The sequence below is a fragment of the Ascaphus truei genome, chromosome 15 (assembly GCF_040206685.1).
Source record: "Ascaphus truei isolate aAscTru1 chromosome 15, aAscTru1.hap1, whole genome shotgun sequence".
Classification (NCBI taxonomy): domain Eukaryota; kingdom Metazoa; phylum Chordata; class Amphibia; order Anura; family Ascaphidae; genus Ascaphus; species Ascaphus truei.
The window spans coordinates 46,855,312-46,878,251 of NC_134497.1; the positions used below are offsets into that span (position 1 = coordinate 46,855,312).

General features: G+C 46.9%; 4 protein-coding genes across 4 annotated transcripts in view; 1 reads left to right on the top strand and 3 right to left on the bottom strand.

Moving 5' to 3' along the window:
• LOC142466914 (uncharacterized) overlaps window positions 1-22,940 on the bottom strand; it is a 608,435-nt gene that overhangs the window by 293,957 nt on the left and 291,538 nt on the right. The window lies entirely within an intron of this gene.
• LOC142466913 (uncharacterized) overlaps window positions 1-22,940 on the bottom strand; it is a 276,622-nt gene that overhangs the window by 176,759 nt on the left and 76,923 nt on the right. The gene's annotated exons all lie outside the window — the stretch shown is intronic.
• Window positions 1-22,940, bottom strand: part of LOC142466916 (uncharacterized) — a 108,420-nt gene that overhangs the window by 73,516 nt on the left and 11,964 nt on the right. The window lies entirely within an intron of this gene.
• Window positions 16,013-17,748, top strand: LOC142466994 (uncharacterized). The gene is made up of 2 exons (XM_075572629.1): window positions 16,013-16,080; window positions 16,444-17,748. The coding sequence occupies exons 1-2, from the start codon at window positions 16,032-16,034 to the stop codon at window positions 17,142-17,144; spliced, it is 750 nt and encodes a 249-aa protein (XP_075428744.1). The 5' UTR covers window positions 16,013-16,031; the 3' UTR covers window positions 17,145-17,748.

The window sequence follows — 22,940 nt, forward strand, 5'->3', positions numbered from 1 at the left end:
GTCAGGATCCTGGATCGCAAATATGACCCTGCGGGTCGTTGGAGTGCAGTACTCCTGTCTACCGAACAAGACATATGTATGGAAGATGCCCCTCAGGCCCTAAACCCATCCGAGGTCCTGCTCGAGGGTTACACACTAATATACCCCAGGCTGTCACCTACCATGGCTATGTCAATGCCGAGACCCTCCTCAGCGGTCTCCTATTATGCTGAAGCATCCACCTCCCCCTACAGACCTGGGGGATGGATGGTCGCAAGTACACCAGTTTGGGCAGACCTACCCATACCCAGGGTCACTTTCACCTCAAGTGTAATACCCAAGACACCTACCACCAGCCGGTATCAGAGTAGCTCTCCACCAACTCCTGGCCAGAGCCCAGCTTCTTATAGCCACCTGTCTCCGGGAGCTTCCATCTTAGAAGTGACGCTACCTCAACTAGTGGAGGCCCTAAATATGTTTTCACAGTCGCAGAACTACAGAAAGCTCAAGGCCTTCTCCGGAAGAGTGCCCATGCCATTAGGGGGAAGAAGGGTTTGAGACCTGGAAGGAATACGCTCTCCACGTGATAGACTAGTGGTCGTGCTCGGATGCCATCAAGCGACAGAGGCTGGTGAGTGTCTCCGAACCCCGGACGCTCAACTGGTACGGATGCACCGGGACACAAATGGAGAAGTTACTGCTCACGAGTTGGTGGAACTGCTAACCCAGTCCTACACAAGCGAAGACGATGAGAACGAGCTCATGACTCAGTTCAAGGCTCTCCACCAAAAGTAGTGAGAAGAATTGTTTGCCTTTGTCCGCATGCTCCAACTATCCCTGTGGACACCTCTCTAAGAAAATTATTGCGGCCGCAGAAGTGGACCAGTACCGGTTCAAGCAACTGCTGAATGGGTCACTACCTTCCCACCCGATAGCCCTTGGGATGTGGGCCGCTCTGGACACCACAGTACCTCCCAGCTACATGGACATAATGCTTGTCATAAAGCACAAAGTTCAGTTGCACTTCATTGCCCCTAAATAGACCAAAGAACCCCTCAAGGTTGAATCTGTAACAATCGTGCTCACCACAAACCGTGACCGGGCCACGGGGCTGAGGTGGGGATTTGAAAACACTGATCTTAGACCACGAATCCGGTTCTGGGTTGCGCAGTCCGTAGTAAAACATACAGTGGCGGCCGAGCTGACTCTAATGCGGCCGCCACCGCAGTTTTAAAAAAGCGCGGGCGGCGCGCGGCAGTCTCCGGCCGAAACCGGGCCGGGTTTCGGCCGGTTTTCCCGCGCCTCGGGCGCTTTTATTAGTAAGCGCCATTAGCGCTTATCTATTGAAGCGGCCACCGCGCGCGAAAACTCAGTTTTTAAATGGAGAATGGACCCGCGGCTATCCCACTACGATCCCGGCCAGCTCCCGGCAAGCTTTAGACTGAGCTTAGCCGCAGGAGTAGCCGGGCTAGGGTTGGAGAGTGCAGGGTTATCCATAGACAAGCCAGGGTCGGGGTAGGCGGCACAGGAGCGGAGGTCGGAGTCACAAGCCGAGGTTGTCATCAGGAAATCTTGGGTGAAGCCGCTTCAGTGTAGAAAGTAAGAAACTTGGAACTAAGCCGCTTCAGCATAGAGAGCAGGAAACTTGGAGCCAAGCCGCTTCAGCATAGAAAACAAGAAACTGGAGTTAGGCCACTTCAGCGTAGAAAGCAGGAAACTGAGTGGACCTGCTACAGCGTAGCAGAGCTTACAGAAGGAGGGAACAGGAGGAGAGGAGGCCATGGGGAACCAGGAGTGCAGACACGCCACAGAAGACGCTGAGGACATCAGCGAGCCGCTTCAGCGCGGCAAAGACGAGACTGCCAGGAACAAGGAGTAACAATCGAGGCTACCGAGCAGGGAGGCCTTGGAAGCAGGAGGTCAGAAGGGAGAGACTCAAGCACAAGAAGGCCAAGCCAGGCCAAACAGAGGAGTATGTGACAAGGGAACACTTGAACAAGTGACTAGAAGAGGTCACTGAAAGCCCTAATAATAGCACTCAGAAGTCACCATACACAGGTAAGTATATGGTAGAATGGAAGTATAAGTGTATTCACTAGGACCAGAAATTGGAGGTATATAGACCTCCAGCCACAAGACTACAGACAGCAGTTAAAATCAAAAAATAATAAAATTTTATTAAATAAACGACCGACGCAACTTAACAACTATGGGGAACATATATATACACACACACTGGATATTAAAATCCTCACGGAACGAGCGGTGGTGGGCTATTAAATGTGACAGGCTCATGGGTAGATGCACATGTACTGAGGATATACAATATAGTATGGAAGGTAGATAGACTGTGCAGTACGGTCTAATGACACAAATATAAATCTATACAGAGTAGTTGCTACATATCATGCTACAAACATCTTACAACATGAGGCGCTGCTAAAGATATAAATAGCTCTACCCCGCATATATATGGAGACAGCGTATAGCGTGATCAGCGGGTGCGCAGCAAGATGGTAAACACTCGTAAAGAGGAACACCTATAATGGTGTATTGACGTTGCTGGGCAAACAGCTCAAATTAGCTGTAAGTAGTCTAGATAGAATCCAGGCAACTGTAGCATGAAGTAAAACAGCGTGTCGCTGTGTCTGTATGATACTACCTTCGCTGCATGTCTCTGCCCACACAGACCGTTCTTCCTGGTGTGCGTCAAGCGTCTGACGTCACCATACCCCGACGTACGTTTCACGTGCTTGGCACGCTTCTTCAGGGGGAGGAGTCACACCCCGCTATGTGAGATGCTACATTTTGTAGTGGAATGGCTGGGAGGGGCCAGGATGCCAACCAATGGTAGGTAGCGGTTGGATCTGCCTCTCAAAGTATAGTAGTACACGGCTAGATAGCTGTGTCGATTGTAAAGTATACAGGGGGTTAATACGTCTACTGTGGTCACATGTTAAGTTGCTCCATTATACAGTTTATCCTATGTCTTACATAACATGTGACCACAGTAGACGTATTAACCCCCTGTATACTTTACAATCGACACAGCTATCTAGCCGTGTACTACTATACTTTGAGAGGCAGATCCAACCGCTACCTACCATTGGTTGGCATCCTGGCCCCTCCCAGCCATTCCACTACAAAATGTAGCATCTCACATAGCGGGGTGTGACTCCTCCCCCTGAAGAAGCGTGCCAAGCACGTGAAACGTACGTCGGGGTATGGTGACGTCAGACGCTTGACGCACACCAGGAAGAACGGTCTGTGTGGGCAGAGACATGCAGCGAAGGTAGTATCATACAGACACAGCGACACGCTGTTTTACTTCATGCTACAGTTGCCTGGATTCTATCTAGACTACTTACAGCTAATTTGAGCTGTTTGCCCAGCAACGTCAATACACCATTATAGGTGTTCCTCTTTACGAGTGTTTACCATTTGCTGCGCACCCGCTGATCACGCTATCTCCATATATATGCGGGGTAGAGCTATTTATATCTTTAGCAGCGCCTCATGTTGTAAGATGTTTGTAGCATGATATGTAGCAACTACTCTGTATACATTTATATTTGTGTCATTAGACCGCACTGCACAGTCTATCTACCTTCCATACTATATTGTATATCCTCAGTACATGTGCATCTACCCATGAGCCTGTCACTTTCAATAGCCCACCACCGCTCGTTCCGTGAGGATTTTAATATCCAGTGTGTGTGTATATATATGTTCCCCATAGTTGTTAAGTTGCGTCGGTCGTTTACTTAATAAAATTTTATTATTTTTTGATTTTAACTGCTGTCTGTAGTCTTGTGGCTGGAGGTCTATATACCTCCAATTTCTGGTCCTAGTGAATACACTTATACTTCCATTCTACCATATACTTACCTGTGTATGGTGACTTCTGAGTGCTATTATTAGGGCTTTCAGTGACCTCTTCTAGTCACTTGTTCAAGTGTTCCATTGTACTATATTCCCTAAGCACCGAGGTTTTTATCTCCCATACTACTAGGTGAGCGACTAGTCACTCTGTTTCTGTATATGAGTATGTGACAAGCACAGTTACTTGCAACAGGGATTGCAAAGTGTATGTCCAGCAACTTCCTGGGTGAAAGGCAGCAGCTAAATAGCACAGGAAGCCAATGAGGCCAGAGCTGCACAGGAGGCAGCAAGAAGCAGGTGATACCTGATTGCAGGTTTTGGGAGAGCTTGTCTGGAAACTGAATAGCTCTGTAAGGATGAGTTCCAGCCAAACCCAGGAGCGGAATCCTTACAGAATCCATGGGGGCATCGGCCCAGAACGGTAAAGAGGCATATAGCGCTGAGGAGGAATCTCAACCCAAGTCACCTCCCATGATGTCCAAGATGACAGGGAGAGTATCAACTACACACAAGGCCCGCACTGACACAAGTGGCGTCATCTGCTATGGCTATGATCGGAAGGGCCACTTCTCAAAGTAATGTCCAGAGAGAGAACAATAAATTACAATTAGGCAAAACCATCCCCAATCCATGATCTGCAAACTCCAGACAGCAGAAATCACTTCCCCGCCCTCCGAAAAACCTCCAGAGTCAAGCCCTAACGATGGAACCCCACCATTGGACGCTTGCAGTCGGGTTGGACCTGCCGTCATCATACGCGTCCTCGTGGATGGTGTCTATTCATCTGTGTTTCTGGACATCGGGTCACATGTGACCCTAGTGTACAGAGAATTCTACAACCAACATCTTCAAAACCGACCCTTGCAGTCGGCGGAACACATGAAACTGAGGGGGTGTAACGCTTGTGCTGTCCACAAACCAGACAAGACCCCGGTACTGAGGTGGAAAGGAAGAATACCACACACCCACAGCAGCGGAGGCATGCTCGGAGGATGGTAGTTAGCGTTGCCGGGTCTGGGCTGTATAAAGAGGGTTAGTTGGTATACTCGCCAGGTCCTGGGAAGGAGATAGCAGACTTGTTGAAGTCCGTAAGCCAAGGTCTGGGGAAGAGAGAGCAGCGTAGTCAGTATCCGTGGAGCCGAGTTCAGGGTTAGAGAGGTACACGAGGTCGAGGATATACCCATTCACCTCCCCAATGCATTATAAAATATACCCCTTCACCTTCCAAATACATTTAAAACATAACCCTTCACCTCCCCCCATCATCACCACAGCTCATCCTGGCCCCCCATCACCTCACCCTTGCTCCCCATCATTTCCCCCCCATCACCTCACCCTTGCTCCCCATCACCTCACCCTTGCTCCCCATCATTTCCCCCCCATCACCTCACCCTTGCTCCCCATCACCTCACCTTTGCTCCCCATAATTCCCCCCCCCCATCACCTCACCCTTGCTCCCCATCATTTCCCCCCATCACCTCACCCTTACTCACCATCATTTTCCCCCTCATCACCTCACTCTTGCTCCCCATCATTTCCCCTCCCCCATCAACTCACCCTTGTGTGTGTGTGTGTCTCGCCTGTCTGTGTGTCTGCGTGTGTGTTAGTGTCCTGTCTGTGTGTCTGTCTATCTGTGTCCTGCCTGTATGTCTGTCTATCTGTGTCCTGTCTGTGTGTGTGTCTGTCTGTGTCCTGTCTGTATATGTGTGTGTGTGTATCTGTGTGTGGGTGTCTCAGTGTCCTGTGTGTGTGTGTGTGTCTGTCTATCTGTGTCTTGCCTGTATATGTTTGTGTCTGTATTTCTATCTGTGTCCTGTCTGTATATCGGTGTGAGTGTATGTGTGTGTCTCAGTGTGTCTGTCTTTCTGTCTGTGCCCTGTCTGTGTGTGTGTCTGTCTGTGTCTTGTCTGTATACTGTATGTATGTGTGTATCTGTGTGTGGGTGTCTCAGTGTCGTGTGTGTGTGTGTGTGTGTGTATTTCTATCTGTGTCCTATCTGTATATCGGTGTGTGTGTGTGTGTGTGTGTGTGTGTGTCTCAGTGTGTCTGTCTTTCTGTCTGTGTCCTGCCTGTATATGTTTGTGCCTCCGTGTGTGTGTGTGTGTCTCAGTGTGTCTGTCTTTCTGTCTGTGTCCTGCCTGTATATGTTTGTGCCTCGTGTGTGTGTGTGTGTGTGTGTGTTTGAGTGAGTGAGTGTGTGGTGACAGACAGTACATACAGTACTGGCAACTTTGTTTAATTGCTCACTCACCCTCACTTTTCTTTTACTATAATAACAGTCTTCCCATTTTCAAGATCTATTAAAAACTAGCTGAGAGACCCGGCGTTGCCCGGAATTTAAATAGATAAAATAAATTTCCCGCTAGGAGGGGGAGGGGGTGGACGACAGTGGTGGGGGGGGGACCTTGCTCGCTCATGCCACACTGATTTGTTATGGCTATTCCCAGAATGCTCCGCTCACCTCCCCTTCTCAGAAGCCTCCGCGCCATTAACCCCCTCGGTGCGTGTTTTCTGCTCTTGGCCCCCGGCCTTTTCCCGCCTTTAACCCCGGCCTTTTCCCAGACTCCTCTGCTTCGCCATCCTTTGCCGTTACCCGGCTCTCCCCGGGCGTGTACCTGCAGGTGACGGGCGCTCCACCCCCCCCCCCTTCCTGCTCAGGGATCAGCCAATGACGCGGCAGGGCTGCTTGCCTGTTCCGTGAGGTTGCCGGCCGGCAGCCAATCAGCTTGTAGTTACGCTGCCCGGGGCCGCTGACTGAAGGAGGGAGGGAGGTAGAGGCCTGAGCTGTGTCAGACGGGAGGAGCGGCGCGGAGACCGAGACACACCGGGAGACAGGAGGCTGAGGTAAGGGGAACACGGGGGAGGCCTCGGGCAGTGTGTGCGCGTCCACCCGCAGCGGGAGCCAGTCACATACCAGGCTGAGGTGAGTGAGCGCCGGGGAGGGAGGTTATGTCTGCGGAGCGCATAGAGAGATTGCCGTGCGGAGCGCAGAGGGAGATGGTGATGGTAATGTATGTAGTTGATGCGTGAATGAGGGTGAATGTATGAATGTAATGTGTGTGTTGATGTTGTGTGAATGAAGGTATAAATGTGTAGAGTTTATGAAGAAATTTATTGAATAGTGTATGAATGTTGAAGGTAAATGAAATGATGATGTATAATTTTTTCAGAGGATCGTGAACATAGAGAAAGCCGGAGATGTTGTGAACGTGGTAGTGGTAATGTAAATGCAAATTAGTATAGCGGCGATTGAATAAAGTAACGAAATAAAATAATTGTAAGAATGGAAAGAATTGAAAATTGGCAAAGCGGGACATAGTGTAATGTGCATGTAATGTACATGTTGTAATTGCGTGTCGGCCATTTTAGAAAGTGAATTTACAGTGCGTAGGTGCAGGCTGGCGGTTATTTGCAAAGCGTCACATTGAAGATGTAAGTTATTTTGTCGGCCATTTTACAAAGTTAATAAAGAGTGCGTAGGTGAATGTACGGGCGGGAATTTTAGTAATAGAAATTTCAACGCACGCCATTGTTTTCATTCATATTTATTTGAATTGTAAGTTCCTTTGTCGGCCATTTTAGAAACTTAATAAAGAGTGCGTAGGTGAATGTACGGGCGGCAATTGTAGTAATAGAAATGTAAACGCACGCCATTTTTTTCATATATATGTATTTGTAGTAAGGCATAAAGGGAGAGTGCAGGGCTACAGGGAGTGTTGTTCGTAGTGTCGTCGTGTGTGTGTGCGTAGGCCATATGGTCGGCCATGTGCACAGGGAGTGTCGGCCGGCCGTTGCGGAGGGAGAATGTGTGTTGAATGTGCGCAGGTAGTGTCGCGGTGCGCGGCGGCCATGTGCACAGGGACTGTCGGTCGGCCGTTGCAGAGGGAGAATGAAGGTACGGGCGGCCATTGTTTTTATAGAAATGTAAAGGCACGCCATAGCATGAGTGTGCGCAGGGAGTGTCGCGGAGCGGCCATGTGCACAGATACTGTTGGGCGGCCGTTGCGGAGGGAGAATGAAGGTAGGTGCGGGCATTTTTGTAATAGAAATTGAAAGGCACGCCATAGCATGAGTGTGCGCAGGGAGTGTCGCGGAGCGGCCATGTGCACAGATACTGTTGGGCGAGACCCGGCGTTGGCCGGAATTTAAATAGATAAAATAAATTGATGTTGTTTAAAATAAGAAGTATAATTTTTAGTAGTTCCAGTTGGAGCAAACATATAAAAACAAACCCACAACTGCACTGCGTGAGTAATAAATGTAGGCCAACTACACACTGACTGAGAAACTTCTGATCTGATGTCAATAAGGGGCGGAGGCAAAATGATAGTAGGCATGAAATGACAGTGAGGAGATTCTCACAGCAGCCATTTTGTGTAAAGACAGATTCATTTCTACATACATAATAATAGCATGTGAAAGCAAATAAATAACAATATTTGTAGGCATTCAATGACAGTGAGGAGAGTCTCACAGCAGCCATTTTGTGTGAGGGCAGATTAATTTCTACTAAACATATGTTTTTTTTATTCCCTTTTCAGTTAAGCAAATAAATAACAATATGTTTAGGCATTAAATGACAGTTAGTGAGGAGATACTCACAGCAGCCACTTAATATTGTAAAATGTAGATTCCAACTTATCCCTTTAAGGGATGTAACATTCATCTAATATGGATCTCATGTGATATTAGGTAAAGAAGCATGGTGTCAGGTGTGGGTGTGTGTGTGTGTGTGTGTGTGTACACAGGGGTGAGAGTGTGAGATGAACTTACCAAGGACTCTGCAGGGGTTCTGTGGGGGTATGCTGTCAGTGCAAGTGTGTGACAGTGACGTAGGTGTGTGTCAGTGATGTCAGTGTAAGTTTTGGCCAATGACAGTCGTGTGGGCGGTGTGTGTCACAGTGGGGCGTACCTCTTGGGCAATGACAGTCGGGGTGGCCACGGACCAATCACATTCACCGCAGCTAGTACCAACCTTTGATTTTATATATTAAGATAACCCACATTGTAAATTCTCAGAAAGGCTCCATAACTCAGCTCTCATCACAGCAGCATTGCAATCTCTGCAGCGCCCTTACTTACAGATCATCCCCAAGAAGGCAGAGCAGGTTACTTATTCACTGGCATGATTTAATATGCAATTTAAAGCTGGATTCTGAAGTCTAAATTTGAAAGCTACTGTACTGATAATGACAGGGAGGGGGGGGGGGTTGGAGGATGAAGGGAGGGGATGAGAGGATTAAGGGAGGATGAAGGGAGGGGGTGAGAGGATGAAGGGAGGGGGTGAGAGGATGAAGGGAGGGGGGATGAGAGAGAGGATGAAGGGAGGGGGGATGAGAGAGGATGAAGGGAGGGGGTGAGAGGACAAAGGGGGTGGGAGGTGGAGAGAGAGGATGAGTTGGGGGTGAGAGAGGATGAAGAAAGGGGAGATGGGGGGCATGGGAGAGGATGAAGGGAGGGGATGAGAGGACAAAGGGGGTGGGAGGGTGAGAGGACAAGGGGGGAGAGAGGATGAGGAGGGGGTGCAACAATCTTGGAATGTGTGGGAGGAGCAGTAAGATCAGTATTGCTCGCCATGTACTGTACAGTGACTGCAGGTCAGTTATTTATAAATGATCTGACCATTACGTCATTTGTTCTAAATTTCACTCCAAGCGTGCACCAATTTGCACCAATTCGCACTATTTCATATTCTATTTCCTAAAACAATCCTCGGAAGGGCGCTCCCTCCCAAGACTCCTCCCCAGATTTTTTACGAAATAGAATATAAATTGGTGCAAATTGGTGAATTCTTGGAGTGAAATTTAGAAAAAATGACATAAGTCGGGTCATTTATAAATAACATTCTTCCCCACCAACGATTCTCGAGCGCGTCGCACCTTTCACCATTGTGTCCAGTATTTTTGGACATGCCACCTGGCAACAGTACTCGCTCTCCCCCCGTCCGGCACCCCGGCTCCGCTCGCTCTCCCCCCGCCCGGCACCCTAGCTCGCGTCTCAACCGCTCGCAGCCTAGCAGTGCAGCACTTCCGGTGCCCGCTGCTGCCAGTGAGCGCGTGGGAGGCTGGGAGCGGCAGTGTAGGCCGGGCCCCATGCACTGCTTTTCCCGGGGACCCCTAATGTTATTAAGATGGCCCTGCCACAGAAATGCTGTTTAAATCTTAAAAGGAGTCAGTATGAGAAGGTATCATGCCAAGCACACCTCTGAGGAAGGCAGCGTGACCTTGATGTCTCTGATTTAGAGAAGGAGGGCATCATACTATTAAAGCAGGAGAGTAAAAAGGTGAGAGCGCACATGGAGTCTTACTTCCATCCTTTTCCTGTTGCCTCCTCAGCCCTATTTGTCTGAGCAGTATTGGAACAGGCCGTGTAAGGGCTGTTATATACAGCATGCAGCCGTACGTGCCTATGCGAACACGCGTGCACGTGCCGCATGCTTTTCGTAAGTATACTGAGAGCTGGGAAGGTACAGTGTTTGTGTGTTTATATGTGTGTGTGTTTATGTGTAATTTATTTAAACAAAACATCGGTAAAAATAAAATATTTATTACATTTTTTACACACATATACACACACACACACACATACACACACACACACACACATACAGCGGCGTGAAAAGATGATTTTCCTCATCTTCGCCGCTGTCTGTCAACTCCCCTCTCCCTACCGTGTGCGCGCGGCCCTTGTATAGAAAGGCTGACGCAACTGAAATTCCGCGCGCCCGGCGCTATAGAACGTGCCTAAGGCTACACACGGGCAGTAATGGTGCTGAACAAGGCTGTGAGGAGAAGACAGGAGTGAGGGGAGAGGAGCAAAGAGCTGCTGTGATCACATGCTCATTGCCATTTACTTGAGTGGCTGTTACAGTGCATGTGAGGCTATTGCACTTTAGTGAATCTAGTGTTTGGTAAAAAGTGGATAAGGAAAAATAACCACCCGCAGATCAGTACCTTGGAGGCAAATACATGGTGTGGGAGGAAGGGGGATACAGAACACAAACAGCAATAGAAACACAGTAAGAGAAAGCATGCGAGACTGGTAACTCTTCTCTTGAGAGGGTATTGCGGAAGTAATTTGACAAGCTGTTTGGGGGATAAATTAAATGAATATTTCTGTTTCTTCAGTAGCTTCGGGAGGTTTTGCAAGGATTTGGAAAGACAATGGGGCCTATGCAGAGAGCAGCGAATTTTCGAAATTCGCCATTTTTTGGAGATAATCGCGCAGAAAACAGCAGAAAATGGAGATTTCCGAAAAACGCGCCAATTTTTCTTTTCTATTTGTAAAACTCGCCTCGCGGCTGGCGAGAACCGCAATCTCGCCAGTTTAAAAAATATCCGTATGCAGAGAGGCGCGAACGGCATCTAGCGGCTGTTCGCGCCAATAAAATGGCGCGATTGTCTCCGTTTTGCCTCGCCAAAAAAAACTGCCGCTCGCGGCCATTGCAAAGGGAAAAAAAAAAGGCGCGAATTTGTTTTAACACATTTCTGAAGCGCGCATCTCGCCAATTTAAACTCGCCACACGCATCCATGTTAAACATAGCAGAATTCGCACTTTTCTGCATATGGAGATTAAAACTCTCCAAAAAAGCTACTTTTTAATAAATTCGCCAATTTTAAAATTCGCTGCTCTCTGCATAGGCCCCAATAAGTGATGGTAACGGTCACAGAGTAATAGTCTGGAGAATATAGTGGTGGCATTAGCTGCCCAGTAAACTAGTGTAGGTGACAGCAACTAAAGTTATCCATAATGTCACCAGCTGCCTCTGGTTAAATAAGGCTTTGAAAACAGCGTCCCTGCGTTCCTAAGACGGAGAAAGACTTGTGTGGGTGAGAGGAAAAGGAGCGCTTAGGAGAGCTAGCAAGGAGAAAGAGCGGATTGTACAAACTCTTATGGGTTTGTAATCTCAGGATTGATTTAAACTGAAGCAGAGTAGGAAAATGGTATTTAAAGTGGCAGTCCCTCCTAGGAAGAACGTGAACCAACAACAATGGCATATTTAATAGGTTAAATGTAGCCTTTTGTCATGTTAAAAACACTTTTAGCAAACACAAAAACATAACATTTCCATAGAAAACAAAGTAATTATAATTTATTTATTTATAAAATATTTTACCAGGAAGTAATACATTGAGAGTTACCTCTCATTTTCAAGTATGTCCTGGGCACAGAGAAAAACAAATAATACTTGGTTTCAAGTACAGTTACCTAAATGAACAGGGTATACATTATATACAAGACATTGCGTGCACAGTTAAAGAAAATATATATTATGAGCGTATGAAACAGTTACAGACCAGGTTAAAATTTGAGACAGCCTTAGATTTGAAAGAACTTAAACTGGTGGTGGATGTGAGAGTCTCTGGTAGGTTGTTCCAGTTTTGGGGTGCACAGAAGGAGAAGGAGGAATGTCCGGATACTTTGTTGAGCCTTGGGACCATGAATAGTCTTTTGGAGTCTGATCTCAGGTGATAAGTGCTGCAAGTGGTAGGGGTGAGGAGTTTGTTCAGGTAGCTGGGTAGCTTGCCCATGAAGAATTTAAAGGCAAGACAGGAAAGGTGAACTTTGCGCCTAGACTCGAGTGATGACCAATCTAGTTCTTTGAGCATTTCGCAGTGATGTGTGGTGATGTGTGTTGTAGTTGCATTGGAGAACAAAACGACAAATTGAATTGTAGAGGCCTGTCAAGTTTGCTAAGGTGGGTTTGAGGAGCCAAGCCATATACTATGTCTCCATAGTCAATAATTGGCATTAGCATCTGCTGTGCGATACGCTTTCTGACCAGGAGACTTAGGGAGGATTTGTTCCTGTAAAGTACCCCTAGTTTGGCATAGGTCTTGGTTGTCAGGGTATCAATGTGCATCCCGAATGATAAGTGGGAGTCAAACCATAAGCCCAGGTATTTAAAACTAGTGACAGGTGTTAGGGTGGTGTTAGCGTTGGTTCTAATCAGGAGCTCAGTCACTGGAAGCTTTACAAATTTAGGGCCTCATGCAGTAAGCGTCGATTATGTGAAATCGGCAAGCTTACCGATTAGGCATGTTATTGGCGATTTTTCCTCTCCGTATGCAGTAAGTGCCGAATACATTCAAAATCAAGGCGAAAACAAATCCGCCCACTCTCACGATGATTAGCCGATCACACACAGGTGTATCGGCGTGCGTGGCGGGGTGCTGTTAGGTTGCCCAATCACAAATCTTGCTGAATCAGGCGAAACAAGCATGTATTGGATAGCGCGCCATATTTAAAGGCAACGTGTACTGCTAATCATTCTCTGTGTTGTTGGGAGTGAGAGAGAGAGAGACGCACAGAGCTTGGTGATTTAAGATTTGCATATTGACTGAGAGACTTGTTGTGTATTGGGAGAGCTTTGTCCTTTGTTGTTTTGTTTACATCTTTGTCTTGTTTTATATGTGGAAGTGTTTCGTGTGATTGGCTGTACATTTGTTGTCTGTTTTTTGTGAGTGCTGGAAGTATGCCCGCAAAGCGTGGGAAGAGTGATGCTGGTGGGAGTGGGAGTGCTACTCGTGCGAGTACGCGTCGGAGTGAACGTACTGTTCAGGGGAGTGATGTTGCTGAGAGTGCGAGTGGTGTTGCAGGGAGTGGGAGTGCTGGTGCTGGGAGTGGGAGTGCTGGTGCTGGGAGTGGGAGTGCTGGTGTTAGGAGTGTGAGTGCTGGTGTTAGGAGTGTGAGTGCTGGTGCTAGGAGTGGGAGTGCTGGTGCTGGGAGTGCTGCTGGTGGCGCAGTTGCTGATGGGGTGTCTGGTGGTGGCGTGCTTGCTGGTGGCCAGCTTTTGGAGGCTCTTCCATTGGAAGAAGGAGAGTCCAGTCAGCACCAGCCAAGCTCTGACCCTAAACCTGCTCGGAAGAAACGTGTGGAGAAGCCACGTAATCCTCGCTTCAATGACCAGGAAAATAGAGCTCTTGTCACTGGGATTCTGGAGCACTATGACAGTCTCTATGGACATTTATTAGGTAAGTGTACCTTTACATTTATTATTCAAATACATGTGATCCCAGGGCATGTGAGTTTTGTTAATATGCAAATATTTCTCAAGAATATATTTCTATGTTAATTATTGTGGAAAAACATCTTTTTTTCATGCGTTACAAGGACAACAAAACACAGGCGTTCAATTAGCGATAACTGCATACAATATGAATGCAAGCTTGCTTACATGTATAGGTTTAGTAGTGAATGCTCATGTGCTTCACATATTACACCTAAAACAGCATGTTTGCTATCTCTTGGAGCAGCTAGCAGTGTAGGAAACTGGTGCTTCTATTATTATTAATTTACCTCATATATTTTCTATGTTTTTCAAGGGCGGACAAGTTCATCAAGCAGAAAAGAAATGTGGGACACAATAGTCATTGGTGTCAATGCGTGTGGGAATAGTGTCAGGGACAAGTATCATTGTCACAAGAGATTTGATGATATTAGGTCCAAATTGAAAAAGAAAATACAACACCAACGCGTGCATGCTACTGGCACTGGAGGTGGGCCGACACCACAACGTCTGATATTAACTCCATTGGAGGAGTTGCTTCGGGCAAAATTACTTCCCGTCGTCGTGGAAGGTTTGGCTGGTGACCGGGATATTGGAATTTATCCCTCACAATTTCCACCAGGTGAGAAATATTACTGTATTAGGCGTGTCGTTGCTTTCAGTTATTTTGCATATTTACGCAGCTTTTTATAGTGTCTTCCCAATATAAACATACCTACATCTATATATGTATATGTCTGTTTCTCTCTCTCATATATATATATATATATATATATATATATATATATATATATATATATATATATATATATATATATATATATATATATATATATATATATATATATATATATATATATATATAGTGTGTGTGTGTCAAATTAGACATATCTGTTGTAGTCCTACTAAAAGCAGTAACTAATATACCACGTTGCATTCCGTGCTCATTTGCATGTGAATTCCCACAATGCTTTGCTGCATTGGAAGCAATTTATGGCGGGCGAAGATGGGGAACAACAGGGTAGCACACATGTTTAACACATGATAATGAGAAATTATTACTACCTACAGGTACAGAACATAAATATGTATAATATTATTGTGTATTTTATTTATTTTACTCCTACAAACACGACATTACTGCCTATTTTAAACATGCATCAAATATATTGCATGCAATGGCCTACAAACATCACTTGCACTAACACATCTATAGTTGTTTATGAAAAGGTCCATTTTTGCTTTATGTCATATACAGACAGCATAATGAGGCACACGTACAATATGGTATGTCATTTTGTTCATAACTTAAACACTGCAGACGACTATTTAGCTCCTCTACCATTGTGTTAAAGCAGCTGCAATTAATATCTCATCACAGCATACACTTCAACAGAGGGGGTGGTGTTCAGCACACACACAAATTACAGGCTCATTTGAGGGTCAACTTAGTTCACACCATTTTCACCTGTTTGAAGTAATTGAAAGGTGTGGCTGATTAGGCTTTTTGGGGAAGGGAATACCGTTCTTACAACCTGACTAGCACAACTAAAGTTAATCACACTCATTTGAAAGCTTAACTCTAGCTACTAAATGCCCCAACATCTCATTATTTATCAAACCGTACGTCACACATTAGTTCACTCATATCTATAGTTGAACTACTATCAACGACACATTATCACACACTGCATGTGTTGTCTTGTTGAGTGACAGCCACATTCAGGTGTGCCACATCTTCTATTAATGTACCACACATATCCTGTACCAAAAACAAAACTTTTTGCTATATGACCACCTTCATGATAACCATTGTGAATGGTCATCTCATGATAGTTATGTACATTATGATACTGATATCACTACACAACATATGATTTTTATGTACAAATTTAATCTATTTATCCTCACGCATTACTGCAGAAACATAGTATGTTGTATGTTAGGGAACTCAAAAGTTCTAAGTACACAGGCATGTACAGTGTTATTACAACTATTTATGTTCACTTTCACACACATTTTCGGTTAAGGAACTGATGCTGTTAGGTACTCATAAATACAGAACATACAATAAGTGTTTGTTCAATATTTACACATGTAAATGTAAAACTAATGTTATTGTTATATATAGTTGCCCCTGGAGGACATGTGTCACCTGAGATGGAACAAGTGTCTTCACCTGGATCATGCAGCTCAACACACCTAGAAGGTGAGTGTATCAGTTGGTGGCCATATAATATGTGCACTTCTATATGTTATGTTGTCATGTTCATTATTTGTTTTGCACATCTTCTTTAAATAGGATTACTTAGTGTCAGTGAAAATGAAGTGTAAGGCAACATGTATTGTGTTAGTGATGTGAACTATCATGTAGGAGTTCTGAGTTTAGAGCAAGTTTTCATTCATTCATATTTCATACTGAGTCCAAACATTATTCGTAAGTCAAGGTAGTTTTTAATGTGAGGTTATAATACGTATGGAAACATGTTAGGTGTTACTTATGACAGTAGAATTACATAGTAACACAGCAGAGATTAACATGCCATTTAATAATGTGTACATTTATTTGTAGAACATGATGATGAGGATGATGAGGATGATGATGATGATGCCGCCATAGACACACAAATACAAGCAAGTGACCATGAAGAGGTTCCAATTGAAACTGTTTTACCGCCAAATCGTCCAGCAACTACCACATACGATGCAATTGTAGCTTCTGAGGGAAAAATTGTGGAGGCAGAAAATCGTCGCCATTCTGACCTGATGACAGTGCTGGAAAGGATGATTGCACTGCAGGAAGAAACAGTATCACAATTGGCACATCTCCACAGAGTCTTCATTGAAGTGCCTAAACAGTTGCAAAAAATCAACACCTCATTCGAAGCATTAGTTGTTCAGCAAACCCAAGCAAATTACTTGAGAATGACTAATGTACCACAATTCAACTTCAACACCTCACAGGCAGGATCTGTTCATGCTGGTCAGTTTTCACCACATGCATCTGATCTTCATTCACCAGGTCCGAATGTTACCGGTCAAGTAGCAGACATTGCTGTGCAGGTTCCTGATGACATCCTACCGCTGCCATCTGTACAAAATCAGCAGCTGACACCTACAAAGGAGGCCACAAAAACAAAACAGCACAAGCAGTTACTACTGACCAGTTTTTGGTCAAAAACAAAAAAAGACACACATGAAACACACCAACCATCACTTGTGCAGTGTCTACCAACTTGCTCACGTGTCAGTGGGCACAAGCCCTGTCCTTGAACAGTCACTGCCCAAAAGCCCTGTAGGTGAGTCACTGGCCAAAAGCCCTGTAGGTGAGTCACTGCCCAAAAGCCCTGTAGGTGAGTCACTGCCCAAAAGCCCTGTAGGTGAGTCACTGCCCAAAAGCCCTGTAGGTGAGTCACTGCCCAAAAGCCCTGTAGGTGAGTCACTGCCCAAAAGCCCTGTAGGTGAGTCACTGGCCACAAGCCCTGCCCGTGAAGTGCCAGAGGCCAGTCAAAGTGGCTCTGTTGTGGCTAAAGTAGTTGGGAAAAAAAAAAGGAAAATGCAAGAGACAACAAGCAGGCCTGTTACTTGCTCTCAAAAGGAAAAAAAAAAAATGTTATAATTCACTAAATATGTCTTTGCCCTTGTTTTGTTGACTTCAGATTATCTAATTAATATTGTATGTATGCTGAAGACTGTGTTGTTTCCAAACTTTCAAGTATGTTCTTGTACACGTGAAGTTTTGGAAATGTTAACAGTCATAATTAATGATGAATGTTATTAATATTTATGTATGAATCGTGTATTCAGTAATGGTCCACCAGGAGCCAGTTGCTAAGTTTAGAGAAACTGACATTGACTTTGCAGTAAAACATTGCATTTGGGTGTGTTACTTGATGTAATCATTGCATGTGCATATTATTCACATGCTATTAAAAATACACCTATTTAACTGCAAACATCTTTCTTGTACGTGTACAGCAGGATTATGTGTTAAATATTACTTACCTTTGCCTTGGTTGGGCATTGTAATGTTGTCCTTTAATCATTTATGTGTTCTTGTTTCAAGAACATCTCTGAATGTATACTAATATATATATATATATATATATATATATATATATATATATATATATATATATACACACACACAATATACATATAGTACAATATATATACACACAATATACATATAGTACAATATACACTTTATATATATATATATTTATGAGAGAGATATATTTATATATATATAGATACACGTATTTAAACTCATGCAGACAGGGAGTTAACCAGACTTTCAAATATACACAGAAATGTCTGCGGGAAAGAAACATTTCATTTTGCAGGTGTGTGTATTTCCTGATATGGCTGTCTAAGCACTATTTTCACACAGTGCTCTTTGTTATTTTTCAAGAAAACTCAATGTTACTTAATTAAAAGTGTAGGAATGTTTTCAGAAACGAGATAAAAAAAAGGATACATGTTTGTCACACAAGCGGCTATCAGAAACCACAAATGTTCAACCAATTAAAACTACACATCCAATTGGCGTTTGAAATGAGGAGTAAAAGTTTATACTTTTGTTGACCTTGAAAAGGAAACACAGCAATCTGTTAGCCATTGAGCAGTTTCATTTCTATGAGCAAAGGACAGATACCTGCACACATCTTTTGTGCTAATCTGCAATGGCTGATGAATTCGTTAAAAATCAGAATCCGCAGTTAGGGTATAAATACATGGTATCAGAAGCTATTTTATCAACTTGCGGACACAAAGCGAGCACACGCCAAATCTATGATTTGATTAGAGCAAAATATCCTTATTACCAAGACCGTGGGCATGCGCGCAATTTTAATTCCTCAGTAAGATTCACTTTATCAACTAATGACTGTTTTGAACGTGTGCAGGATAAGCTAGAAGACAAGTATGGTTTCTGGAAGATTGCGAAGGAAAAACATTTCACCGTGAAAGAGGGCACACATATTGTGCTTAAAGGCATATTTATTCCTAATGCCAATAGCAATGGATCCGCTACTACTGTTACGTGTGAATCGATACCTGCTGCAATATCTGCACCCTCCATTCCTGAAACCCACATTGTACAAGAACAAAACTACTATGATTATGTAGCAAGCCTTTCAGCTGAAAATGCATTCGAATGGGTACCCGAAGAAATGAACCTACTTCCGGACCAATTGTTTGAAGAAAGCAGTGGCGATTCCTATGAGCGCTTCATGGAGGAGATGTGTGTCATAATGGATTCAGCGTTTGGGTCAAGCGTGGATGAAAATGCCTTGCATTTCTGGAGCGACCAGTTGCAGGCAGACGAAGAGTTAATTCTAGAAGAATGGTAAATATAACAATCGTTATGCGTTGACTCTGCGTTTACATTTTTTTTTTTTTTAACCACCATTTTCACTTTAAATGCGTGGATACAGCGTAACATTGCAGACTGCATAACATGTAGCGATCACAAACAAATTGTTTCCTAATACAATATAGTATAACCTGAAAGAGTAGTACACCATTGCTGACGGAATAAATATACGTACTTTCGTATCCCTTTAAACATATTAGCAACATTTTACCATAACTCTAACACATACCTGTTTTGTTATCATGCAACATCTACAACATTTAAAACCGGGTCCACCACGTATGACGTGGGACCCTTGTCATGGGCCAAGGCGTCCTTAAAAAGGATTACGGATCAGGCGCATGCGCGCAGCCAGAGTAGATGGAAGCTTAGGTTTCTAGCTCTGCTCGCATCGACAATATAATCAAATAAAAGCGGCAATCAAAGTGACCCCCCACAAAGCAGACCAGCAAGTTTAAGAAGGGGAACACCTGGGGATGCCGGCACGAGGGAAAGCAAAGCTGAAAGACCCCTCGGTCACTACATATTTTAACAAAAAAAACCCAGCAGCGGGAGATAGCCCTGATCCCCCTTTGGCAGGGATGGCAGCAGAACCGGCCGGGAGAGCGGATGACAGCGAACTAGTCACCAGAAAAGACCTCAGAGAGTTCTGTGCCGAGATGAAACAGTTCTTCAACAGAGAGCTGTGGAATCTGAGGAGGGACCTTGATGGACTGGGGGAGAGGGACCGGGTCCCTAGAGACCAAAATGGACGCCACACGAGGGCCCTGCAGCAGACAAACAACACAGTAGCCCAGTTACAGGAGAAGATCCGAGACCTCACTGACAAACAAGAAGACACTGAAAACCGGGACAGACGGAACAATGTCCGTATCCGTGGGGTCCCAGAGACAGTAACGGACGCTGAGGAATTTGTACAGCAGTGGCTGGAACACATAATGCCTGATAAATCTGCCCAGGACTTACACCTTGATAGGTGTCATAGGGCCCTCCGCTCAAGACAGCAGGCGGGAGCCCCCCCTCGAGATATAATAGTTCGCTTTCACTATTATAAAATAAAGGATGCAGTTTGCCGAGATCGCCAGGGAGGCCAGGGTCCATGGAATATGAAGGCGCCAAGCTTCAGATCTTCCAGGATCTATCCCCGGCTACCCTCCTAAGAAGACGCAGTTTGGGTCCAGTAACTAAAACCCTGGCAGGACAGAGGGGTCAGATATAGATGGCTGTTCCCTTCGCCCTACTAGTCGTGAAGAACGGGGTTGCAAATACTCTACGGAGGGCCGAGGACGGAAACAGCTTCCTCAAGAAGCTGGGACTTGCAGCAGAACCCATCCAGCCCTGGCCCCTCTTGTCCCCCTCACCTGGAATCCGAGGCTGATCCGTCCACATCCACGTCCTGGAACAGAGTGGAGCCGCGCCGGAGGAAGCCACGTGAAACCACGAGGTCTACACAGCTCCGCCGGACCGGTAGAGCTCTTAAAGGGGCCTGAATCAACTCCCCCTCCCTCGTGTCAAAATGTCCGGCCATAGGTACTCCCGCGATGTCCCCCCCTGGTGGTCTTCCTCGAGAACTGCAGCTGAGAGACGCCGGATCCCCTTCTTCCCTGACAAGCGTAGAAGATGAGAGCGGGAAAGCAAGCAGAGAGCGCGAACAGGAGGAGGGAGGAGCTTCCGACCGGCATACCAGACGTCATCTCAAAGACTCCCTGGCACTCGGGCACTTCCGCCTATAGGAGGGGACTTCCGGGTAGCGGGGTCGGGGGGCGGTGGATATGAGAGGCTAGCCTCCCCCGGGGACCCGAGGCGGGCCTCAGAATGGGGGCAACCCTGTATCGGTGGACCAAAGGTTAGGTGGAGGTGCCCCCCCCCCCCCGCGCCATTCCCCCCCCCTCGCAGCCGCCCCCCCCCCCTCCTCATCTGGCCCGTCTGATCCCCCCCCCCCGCCGCCTTCCCGCCCCTCTGTCCTTTCCCCCCCCTCTCCATTCTTCCGGCTGCCTCCCTCACCCCCCCAACCTTTCTGTCACTCCCTCCTCCGTACATTACTCTCTCCTTCCCCCTCCTCTTCTTCCCCCCTCCTCTCCTTCCCCCTCCTCTCCATCCCCCCTCCCCTCCTTCCCCCTCCTCTCCTTCCCCCTCCCCTCCCTTCCCCCTCCCTCCCTCCCCCTCCCCTCCCCCTCTCCTCTCCTCACCCTTCCCCTCCCTCCTCTCCCTCCTCCTCCCCTTCCTCCCTCTTCTTCCCCCCCCCCTCTCCTCCCCCCCTCACCTCCCCCCCACCCCTCCCCCCCACCCCCACTCCCTCTCCCCTCCCCATCCCCCTTTCTCCCCCCCCACCCCCCCAATCCCCCTTCCCCCCCCACTCCCCCTTCCCTTCCCCCCCACTCCCCCTCCCCTTCCCCCTCTCTCCCCCCTCCTCCCTCCCCTCCCCCCTCCTCCCCCCCACCCCCCTCCTCCCCCCTCCTCCCCCCGCCCCCCTCCGCTTCCCCGCCCCCTCCTCCCCTCCCCCGCCCCCCATCTCCCCTCCCCCCTCCTCCTTCCTCTCTCCCTCCTCCCTCCTCCTCCCCCCCTCCTCCTTCCCCCCTCTTCCCCTCCCCCTCCCCCTTCCCCCCTCCGCCTCTCCCCCCGCCTCCTCCCCCCTCCCCCCTGCCGCCCCTCACTCCTGCCCCCATCCCCTAGGTTGCATTCACGTTAAACAGAGGGAGATGAGCAATACGCCTTGTGCTGGAAGGGTCAGGTAAAGAAGAGAAGTTTCACCAGAGGGGGGTTCATATCGTGGCCAGATTGACAGAGATATAGCTTAAAGGGGTGTTGACTATGGGGGACATTACAGGCTCAAGGGAGTTGGGTTATAATTGGGTCCATGTTTGAGCCAGGTTTGTTCGTTTAACCTTTATGACTTATGCTTCACCAGAGGACTAATGTTTAATGCAATTTGTCAGCTGCAGGGTCAGCAATTGGTCACGGCAGTCGGCTGGCGGGGTATCGGGGTGCTCGGGGGCACCCTCGGGGGGCCCCACTTCGGTGGACCGAGCCTTGACCGCGACACAGGCCCCCACTCCGCATGGGGTCCATGGACGGGGCGAGCGAGGTTACGTAAGCCCCCGACGCTGAATCCCACGGAGGCATCAACACCGGGAGTGGGGAGACACCGGTCCGGGGTGGCCCCCGAGCGCTGGGATGCGACCGTGGAGCCGAAGCTGAATTAAGCTAAGTCTACAGTTACAGTTAATTTCTTTTGAAGTTGCAATAAAGATTGTTATGTTATGCCGCAACACACACACAAAGTTCAATGTCGGTGCGAGACACCTTTGGTCTTCGCCGGCGCCTCACAAGGTATCCCATGGAGGTAGTCCATGGGAGCCAACATGCCCTACAGAGGACACGCCCACAACGACTGACACTCCCGATTGAAGGGTGCCAGTTGGCGGTCCGACAAACAGGGCACAAGAGTCGACTCTGGATCAGCCCAGACAAGGCTCTTCCCTTTTTCTTTTTATTTACTCAGTTTTTCCCCCTCCCCTCCCCCTCCTCCTCCCTCCCTCTCCCTTCCTGGGGGATACGGGCCTACCATCAGAGCAGGGAAAGGCCAACCCAGTGTCATATACTTATCTCAGGTCACACTGACGACACTAGGAGGCCCAGTTCGGGACCACCTCAGAACCATAACATCTCTAAGCAGATCCCAGACACTAACC

What these genes read in the sequence shown, in the direction of transcription:
- LOC142466994 (XM_075572629.1), top strand. Translation starts at nt 16,032, where the DNA reads ATGGAACAAGTGTCTTCACCTGGATCATGCAGCTCAACACACCTAGAA. An exon ending in CAGCTCAACACACCTAGAAG is followed by an intron (nt 16,081 to 16,443) that starts GTGAGTGTATCA and finishes ATTTATTTGTAG; the next exon opens with AACATGATGATGAGGATGAT.